Source organism: Panthera onca, chromosome D4 (assembly GCF_046562875.1).
Source record: "Panthera onca isolate mPanOnc1 chromosome D4, mPanOnc1 haplotype 2, whole genome shotgun sequence".
Classification (NCBI taxonomy): domain Eukaryota; kingdom Metazoa; phylum Chordata; class Mammalia; order Carnivora; family Felidae; genus Panthera; species Panthera onca.
The window spans coordinates 58341137-58350922 of NC_138351.1; the positions used below are offsets into that span (position 1 = coordinate 58341137).

Genomic DNA, 9786 nt, shown 5'->3' on the forward strand with positions numbered 1-9786 from the left:
CTTCAGGCTATACCATGTGTGGCTGATCCATTTTAATCAATTTTGTGAGAAGTGCTATACTCCATTTGTATGAATTTTTATTCTTTTGGGACATAAGTCTGGTGGAAATAACAGATCTTCATTCTCAATTGCTGATCCAAGCAATTTTAGATACGAATTTCCTCCTCTTTTTTAGTTCTCTCTCACAGTCCACAGGCCCCTGGGATATTTATTCATGCATTCCTTCACTCACCTGCCAAACTCTTTGGAGCACTTACCAAAAGAATTGTACTTCACCAGTCACTCAATGTATGGGGATTATCAACTCCCTTTTCCTCTCTGGGCCTCTGTTTTCCTAATATGCTCTTTGGAATGGGATATATTTACAGATATTCTATCCAGGGACAAAATGATCTCATGAATTCCTCATTCTTCACTTTCTGTCCCACCACTAAGATGTCCTTCTCTCTTTCCTTCAAGTTCACCCCATGCCACTTAGTCACAAGGAATGAAGCCAGGAATTGGGCTGGGCTCACAAGAGTTTACATATTCTTTTACAAATTCTCTCTTACCTTTTGTGTAAACAGGTCAATAAAGAACACCACTTTTCTGAGGTCTTGGAATAGTCCAGAGGCTGAACATAGCCAATCTGATCTGAAAGTAGCAGACAGAGGAGTTAGCACCTGAAATGGATGAGAGCTAAGTTTTCTGGTCTTCGTTCTGGGTTTGGGTAAAATCCACAAAGGACCATGTATTACGTACATGATGCCAGTTAAATTCCACCCCGCTATTGGGATTATTCTAGTCCCTGAAGTGATTTAAAGTTTAGAAACTGAAGTGACAAAGTTTAGAAACTTTATACATCTGGGATTATGTCCCCAAGATCCAATTATTTTGAAGTCCCTCCAGAAATACTTTCTTCCCCCTCCTTTCCTTTATACCCATCCTGCTGAGCTATTGGAAAACATTAGAGAGGACAGGTCATCCTGGTCCTGCCAGAATTAACATAAACGCCAGTCAGTGAGAGCTCTCAGTAGAACCCATGATAGTTCTAGGAGAGTGTGAAACTCACTACACAGGACAGATCCTTGTAGCTCAATACCACTGGCATTTCCAAATTCAGGATCTTGGGGTTGGAAAGAATCAAGTGACCTAGAAAGTTTCTTCTTGTCTGTGTCCCACCACATAGAGTCCGAACTCCTAGCATGGGTTAGGCCTCTACAGGGCATTGGGAGAGTCCTAAATGAATCTGGTCCTAGCTCTTGCCATGAGAGTTTCATAGGTATAGCAGCTGTGTGCTTGAAAAAGTCCACTTGATTGCAGAAGTGATGTCCTGTTGTTTGAAGTCTTTCTTATGATCATGTGTTTTATCTTCTCCAGAGAAGAAATTTTTGTTGGGATCGGTAAGGGACAGTTGACCAATGTCATGGGATGAGGGAGGGGGTATAGGGACTCTGTTTCTTACACATTTTTTTTGCCTAACCCTCCTGTTTTAGTAGCACCCCTTCACCCCTGGACCTAGAGGATGTGGTGCAATGGCTGCTCAGTGCTGGAGATCTGGTTGCAGTGCAGTGCTCTCCTAGTTTCTGGCTCAGGATGTAGGTCTGTTAGATCTGCAGTGGAAATGACCACATCCACTTTCCAGCCTTCAGGATGTTATCACACTGCTGTCCCCCTTCTTCTTAATCTTGTGGGTTTTGTCACTTTAAAAAAAATGAAACAAAACCAAAAAAGTTAACTATAGTTTTTGTGGGTTGCAAGAGGGAGCAAAATTAGGTGCATGTGTTCAGTCCTCCTTTATGCCTCAGTCTTGATTCTGTGCGGTTTCCAGCATCCCCTATTATTTTCTTATTTATGTTAGTCATTTATCTTGTCTGTTTCCATCTGCTAGAGTGCAATTTTCACAGAGGCAGGGATTTTTTTCTACACTGTTTACAAACGTATCTGAAGTATAAAAACTGAACCTGGCTTACATTAGGCATTCAATGAATAGCTGCTGAATAAACTAGTAAATGAATTTGTGACCTACCCTTAATTTCTCCTTTGCTCCAGGTTAACCCTTCTTTTTATATTTTTATTTTTATCCCATCTTTTTCAATTTCTATTTTTGTAAACATTTAATAATGTATATAATATCTTGGTACAGGAGAACATTTATGTATTTTATAAATAAATAACAGTGTGAATTATAAGGAAGCATGATTTTAAAACCTAGAGCACCGCTGACCCCAGATACCTAGCTTCTGGCTATGGTTCCACCTTTTCAAATGTTTAACAAACCTGTCTTTTTAAGTGGCTCTTAAATATTGGAAACATCTATCTTTTTTTTTTTTTTTAATTTTTTTAACGTTTATTTATTTTTGAGCCAGAGAGAGACAGAGCATGATCAGGGAAGGGGCAGAGAGAGAGAAGGAGACACAGGATCTGAAACAGGCTCCAGGCTCTGAGCGGTCAGCACAGAGCCCGACGCGGGGCTCGAACTCACGGACCGCGAGATCATGACCTGAGCCGAAGTCGGACGCTTAACCGACCAAGGCACCCAGGCGCCCCTGGAAACATCTATCTTGAGCAGAACCAGCTTGCAGAATTCAGAATTTCTGGCCCTATTCAGAGAGGGTCTGCCATCTTACTTGTCTGAACTACATACCTTCCTTTGTTGCGCTCTTCCTGTTTCAGATAGTCTGAGCTTTGAGATGCCTTGAGGGTCTTGTTTGGAGTCTCTCTCTCTCCCCAAGTTGGATTTCTCCTGCAACTCTTCCACAGACTGTCACCCCTCAGTACGACACGTGTGAGCTTGGGTCTCTTGGGGAAAGCTCAGGAACAAGTGGAAGGGCTCACACCATTGCCTCGGCTATTATGATTGGCCCCAATACTGACAGCCACACAGGAATCGGGAAACATATCGCAGGGACAGCCTGACTCACTTCTGCTGTTTACAGGAGCTGTGTCCACATTAGCTCTTAACAGTTTATTATGTTGGTATAACTTTGTTGGTGGGTGGACTAGGGATACGTCAGGCTCTGACATAGCCCATCCAAAAGATATTGCTGAGGCCTGTTGGTCTCATCATGAGAAAGAATTCAAGGACAAACAACACGGCAGATGAGCAGCACAAACAAGAGGGTTTATTAAGGTAAAAGTACACTCTTTAGTTGCGAGAGTGGGTGAGCTTAAAGGGGAACTATGCCCACTGGAGTTTGGATTTCTATCTTTAATTGACAGTTGTTAACAAAGGGGTGGAATATTCATTACTTGAAGGTGGAGATTTTCTTGGAAGCAGGGTGGTCTCTTCCAGGAATGTGGGTTATATACCTTTTCTTCCTTATTTGATCAGGGGTTTTCTGTCATGGCACCTTTAGGGAGGAGACTTTGTCAACCATCTTGGGCCTGTCTGGTTTGATCTGGTTTCTTATGGCTTTGTTTTGCTGTGCTGCCAGGATAGGCCTTTGACTTTAGCCATGACTTCCTGTTTGGTGGCTTCCAGGCATCCTGTTAGAACCTAACTAATTGCTTTAGCATGCCTGCGTGGCTCAGTCGGTGAAGCATCCAACTTCAGCTCAGGTCATGATCTCACGGTTTTTGAGTTTCAGCCCTGGTTCCGGCTTTCTGTTGTCAGCATAGAACCGACCCACTTTGGATCCTCTGTCTCCCTCTCCCACTTACACACCCCTACTCTTGTGCGTGCTCCCTCTCTCTCAAAAATAAATAAAACATTAAAAAAAATAAGAACCTAACTAACTGCTTCTAACAACTTTAAGCCCTCTCCATACTTTGGATATTAGCTCCATAGTCATTTTCTTTAAGAAATTCTTATTTCTTTCAGTGGGGAATGGTATTTAGAAACTCAATCTGGGTGCCAAGGGTGCTTTTGAGTTTCTCATAGTTTCTAGGCCTTTCAATGGAAACAGAAAATATGTGTAAATATAAAATATTTATATGTATATAAAATTCATACTTATAATTTCTACAGAATTTTTGCTTAACCTCATTGATTAAGATTGTCTCCTCATTCCTTCCCATATACATCACCTATGTAATGAATCCTCCAAAAAAACCCTCAAAGGTTGGGGTTCAGAGCACTTCTGTGTTGGTAAACATGTGAAGATGGGAGAGAATGGGGAGGGAGTGGAGTCTCTGAACGCTTTCTCATGTCTTTCCCTATGCATCTCTTCCATCTGGCTGTTCTTGAATTATATCCTTTTATAACATATCAGTGGTCCAGTAAGTAAAATGTTTCTCTGAGTTCTGTGAGCTGGATCTAGCAAATTAAGAGGAAATTAAGAGGGAGAGGGGGAGGGGGAAGCAAGAGGGGCATTGGAGAGGAGAGAGGGAACCAAAGAGTAAAACAAACTAATCATAATGTGTAGTCTTATTTGGATTTTAGTTTAAGTACACACACTGAAATAATTACAGCATTTATAAGACATTTGGAGAAATATATAATCCTAGATAATTGATGATATCAAGGAATTAGGGTTGATTTATATTTTATAAGAGTATTAGTCATTTTTAGAGGTAAATACAGAAATACTTAAGGATGATATGCTATGGGTATCTGTGATTTGTTTCAAAATAATTCAAGAAAGGGAGAAATAATTCATGGGCATATAGATGAACAAGATTGGTCATGAATGGATCATTGTTGGATCTGGATATGAATACCTAAGGATTTGTTTTATTATCTTCTCTACTTTTCTCTAGATTTAAATTTTTCCATAAAATGAAAGAGAGAGGAATTCTCTAAGTCTTAGGTCATGTATTATATGATGCTCTTTGAGCATTTTATTTGTCATTTCTCTGCAGACCAGCTTTCTCTTTCTTGCAAGACACATGGCCACGTTAGTCCTATGTTATGTGGTCTCTCAGCTCAAGAGCCCTATGCCAACTAACAAGGGTCTCTATATTCACATTCATATTCCTTGGAGAGAAAATATGATTAGCTTTGTTTTGGTCAAGAATGTAATCATCTGTGCCCAGGAGAAGGGGCATGACTGTCCTCTCATCATATGCTAAGGAAGAAACGTGTCTGCCTCTGGCAGAGCTTTCTACTTAGTATGCCATAGGCTCCAGATATGCCAAGCTGAGTCCCCCTGGGGTCACTAAGCAGGACATGTTGTGACCTAAGTCCCCAGGTTAATTTCCTTCATCATGAATAGACCCATCCACTTATCCCAGGGTGCCATACAAATTCATTATTTTCTATGTGGTTCATGGCAAATAAAATGGGAATGGGAAACACTGAACTAGGGAGGTGGGCAGGACAGGGGTAGTAAGCCAATTTCAGAGAGGTTAACTACAATATAAAACAAACTTCAGGGGCGCCTGGGTGGCTCAGTCGGTTAGGCGGCCGAGTTCGGCTCAGGTCATGATCTCACGGTCCGTGAGTTCTTTTTTTTTAAATTTTTTTTCAACGTTTTTTATTTATTTTTGGGACAGAGAGAGACAGAGCATGAACGGGGGAGGGGCAGAGAGAGAGGGAGACACAGAATCGGAAACAGGCTCCAGGCTCCGAGCCATCAGCCCAGAGCCTGACGCGGGGCTCGAACTCACGGACCGCGAGATCGTGACCTGGCTGAAGTCGGACGCTTAACCGACTGCGCCACCCAGGCGCCCCTCACGGTCCGTGAGTTCTAGCCCCGCGTCGGGCTCTGTGCTGACAGCTCAGAGCCTGGAGCCTGCTTCATATTCTGTGTTTTCCTCTCTCTGACCCTCCCTTGTTCATGCTCTGTCTCTTCCTGTCTCAAAAATAAATAAACGTTAAAAAAAAATTAAAAAAAAAAATAAAACAAACTACAAAGTAAGTTGATAAATAGAGGAATTGGAAACTAAGATCTGGTTCTAAAGCTTCTGATGCTAACACAACTGATGCAGTTTGAAGGGGTTCAGAGATGATGGCCAAGAGAGAATTCTTGAGATGTCTTCGGTGCAAAAAATGTGGTTTTATTAAAACATGGGGAGGACCCATGGGCAGAAAGAGCTGCACTGGGGTTGCGATGGGTGACTGATTATATACTTTCAAGTTTGGGGGGGGGGTGGTTAGGAATAGCGTAAGTCTCTAAGGAATTTGGCAGCAAAGTTTCCAGGACCTTGAGGGGCTAGCTGTTGTTAGGATAAGATCGTTTACTACTCTCCAGTAAAACCTTAGTCATGAGACCCTTTAGATGTGTATCAGTGGCCCATATGTTTGGAGAATGATTGCTAACATATATCTTAGGGGGAGTAGAGATAAAGGAAGTTTCCAAAGGAATTTTCATATGCTAAAGAAGACTCACAGGATCTTGAGGGGTTGAGCTAAGATTGCCTTTTGTTCCTCAGCAAAGTGTCAACATGGAGGCAACTGAGCTCCTTGAGGAAGGTCACTCTGTTTCAAGGACTTGTCATTGGGCTATAAGCTGTAGGAAAATTTAATTTTATCCACATTTCTCTCTGCCTTTGTTTCCCACATCACAACTATTCTACATGAGTTTTGTAATGATTGCCAGCGGGGTAGGGGGGAGGTGGTTGGTCCATAGATTCTGAAGAGAGAATATATGTATTACATAAACAATGGAGTTTGCATGATGACACGGTTTGGGTTTGCCAGGAAACAGACTCTGGTATGGAGACTGAGGTGCATAATGTTTATTAGGGAGTGCTCTTGGGATCAATACTGGTGGAAGGGAGGATAGAAAGCCAGATTGGGCAGAGGGAGGAGTTGGCCTGTGATGTAGTCTCAACAAAGGCCTCAGTCAACCCTGTGGGGAACTCTGGCAGTAAGGCCACCTTTCAGAGTTATCCTGAGGGGGGGGGGGGTAAGACATTTATATCTCTTCATCAGTCAATCATTGGATATGGGCTGCCTTGAGGAAGGGGGCATGACCTTATGTGAGTCCACTCTTCAGCTAAGAGCACTCTTTAGCTAATTCCTGAAGAAGACTGCCAGCTGAAAGCTCTCTGATGGCAGCACTTTGGGCAGCTGAAGGAGTTCTGTAGAGTCCTATGGAAAGATCTGGGTAGAAACTAGTTACAGTTCTCTTAGTCAAAACTAGTGATATTGAAAAGGAATTTTGCTCTACAAGTATGTTTCATTTTTAGGTCAATTCTTGACTTACGAAGGTTGGAGTTGATCCCAAGTTGATGTCATCCTCTCTGTAGTGAGCTAAGATGGACATAGATAGGCTCTGTGCTCAATGAAGATAGGCAAACTCACACCAGAATGAGACAAATAATACCAGGTTTGAAATGGTGAGACAGGAGCAGCCTGAGAGGCTAAGGACTCACATAGGCAGTGACCAGTGTCCACGTTTCTGACCAGTGTGGCCAGGAGAGCACTGTGGGGCCAAAGAGGGTGGCTGGCCACATCCCGGACAGGAGAAGCCCAGGACACCCAAGGAAGGCAAGCAGGGAGAATTTGTTTTCATCAGAAAATTTTGATTCTCAGGAAAAAAAAAAAAGAGACATCCAGTTACCTCAAGGAAAAAGAGACATTCAAAGTTCACTTCCTTTTAGTAGCTTTGCTCCTTTTTGTATCTCTAGTGACTGAGATCATCACACATTACACCTCTGGACCCCTTTTTAGGTGCATGGTAAACTGGCTCTGCCTTTCAGTTTTATCATTCCACTTCTCCTCAGTCAGCCACCTTGCTCCATCTTCTGCTGGTCACATGATGCTCCTGCTCTGCTCTCCCCCATAGGTCCATCTTCTAACTCTCTGGACTGTAGGGCCAGACTGTGTACTTAAATACATAAGACTTACTGACAGCAGGAAAATTAAGCTTAAAACCAGATACCAGCTATTAGTACTCCTGGGCTAAGAACTTCCACATGCATTTGCAGGATCCAGCTTACTTGCTGTCAGTGGAAATACTCTACATGGAATCTACATGATCCCAACTCATCTGAGCCTCAGGGGAAAGAAAGAGCCAACTTCATTCTCATCTCCAGTCTCAATCCTGCCACTAAGAAAAACAAAATTGAAAGAGTACCATTTTATCTCTAATGCTGATAATTTTTTATACTATTCTGCCATGGAGTTTTGCCCCACGCTGTCTTCCTTGCCTCCTTTCCAGAGAAGGATCTTGGATATTTATGTAACTCAAAGGTACACTAAGCTGTTTTTCCCAAAACAAATGGGCAAACTTCTCACAAGGGTGAATTCACACGTGCGCAAAAGGGAACCAGCAAAATCATTTGTGTTTTCAGCAGCACCCACTTCCGACCCTTCAAGTCCCACCCCATCAGGTTTTAGGTTTTATTGTTTTTAGAACTTGGGTCCAGTAACAGCCAAAGTTCTCCATTGCATATGGAATTCTGTTTTCTGGTAATCATTCTTCACATTTATCTTCCTTGGAGGACACATTCTTCTGAGATGCATGGGTGCAGGCAGCCAAGAGCACAGAACTACAGGGACATTTGTCCTCCAGACCTCACTGGGTGAAGCATTTCTGACTCACCAAGTTTCTCACAGCAGCCTTCACGTCCTTGTTCCTCAGGCTGTAGATGATGGGGTTGAGCATGGGGGTCACCACCCCATAGAAGAGGGAGACGAGCTTGTCTGAAAGGTCCTGCTTGTCTGCCCCCAGGGGGTCCTTGGATTTGGGCTTCCCATACATGAAAAGGATAGTCCCATAGAAGACGACCACGACTGTGAGGTGGGCAGAGCAGGTGGAGAAGGCCTTTTTCCTCCCCTCAGCTGAAGGGATCCTCAGGATAGTGGTGAGGATGAAGATGTAGGAGATAAAGATGAACAGAACTGGGACCCCCAGGAAGATCACATTTGTCACTCCCATACTGATCACATTGATGGAGATATCAGCACAGGCCAACTTCAGGACAGCCAGGATCTCACAGGTAAAGTGGTTGATGATGTTGTTCCCACAGAAGGGAAGTCTCATTGCAAGGGACGTTTGAACCATGGAGGCAGCACTTCCAGCTACCCAGGAGCTGGCAGCCATGGGCACATAGGCCACCTTGCTCATGACCACAGGGTACCTAAGGGGGTTACAAATGGCCACATAGCGATCAAATGCCATCATGCCCAGAAGCACACACTCTGTGGCTCCCATGGCGAAGGAAAGAAACATTTGCACAGCACAGGCTGAGAAGGGTACAGTTTTCCTGGGGGTCAGGAAGCTGTCGAGAATGAGGGGAACTGAGGAGGTTGTATAGCAGATGTCCAGGAAGGAGAGGTTCCCCAGGAAGAAGTACATGGGCGTGTGCAGGCGGGAGACAGACACAGTGACCAGGATGAGGACCCCATTGCCCAGCAGGATCACCAAGTACATCAGGAGGATGAGGACAAAGAACGTTTTCTCTAGCTTTGGGTGGGCCGAGAGTCCCAGGAGAATAAACTCTGTCACAGAGGCAGTCTGGTTGACACTTTCCATGGTATGTCTCCTCCTTCAACAGAGGAAAACACCCAGGTATCCAAACTCAATGTTCTTTGCCCTGCATAGGCCGAGGGCATATGATCTAAAGTTCCAGTTAGGCTGAGTGATTGGATAATAGTCTTAAAAGCCCACAGTCTCTATTTATTTCCAAGAAAAAGAAGCAATAAAATCAGAAATTACTTTGGGACCATAGGACATCAAGTTTACAATGTTTAAAATGGTGATTCTAATAATTTAATGAATTTGATCAGAGATAAGACACATAACACATTCAGGTTTTTTTGGTTCTATGTCCATATGGCAGTTCATCTCATTAAACTTTGATCAGAAAAGTGACATTAAGTTTGCTCCATGCTCTCCAACTTTGTGCCCGTTACTAGTGAAATGATTAGTTGTGAATCCACAACTAATTTCCTCTCCAGGTCATTCTCACAGAAAA

General features: G+C 43.2%; 1 protein-coding gene across 1 annotated transcript; it reads right to left on the minus strand.

Moving 5' to 3' along the window:
- Positions 1-8384: 8384 nt before the first annotated feature.
- Positions 8385-9350, minus strand: LOC132663822 (olfactory receptor 13C7). Its single transcript, XM_060610400.2, has one exon. The coding sequence runs from the start codon at positions 9342-9344 to the stop codon at positions 8385-8387; it is 960 nt and encodes a 319-aa protein (XP_060466383.2). The 5' UTR covers positions 9345-9350.
- Between the last annotated feature and the right edge of the window lie 436 nt (positions 9351-9786).

Excerpts from the sequence above, each read along its gene's own strand:
- LOC132663822 (XM_060610400.2), bottom strand. The coding sequence starts at position 9,344 with ATGGAAAGTGTCAACCAGACTGCCTCTGTGACAGAGTTTATTCTCCTG.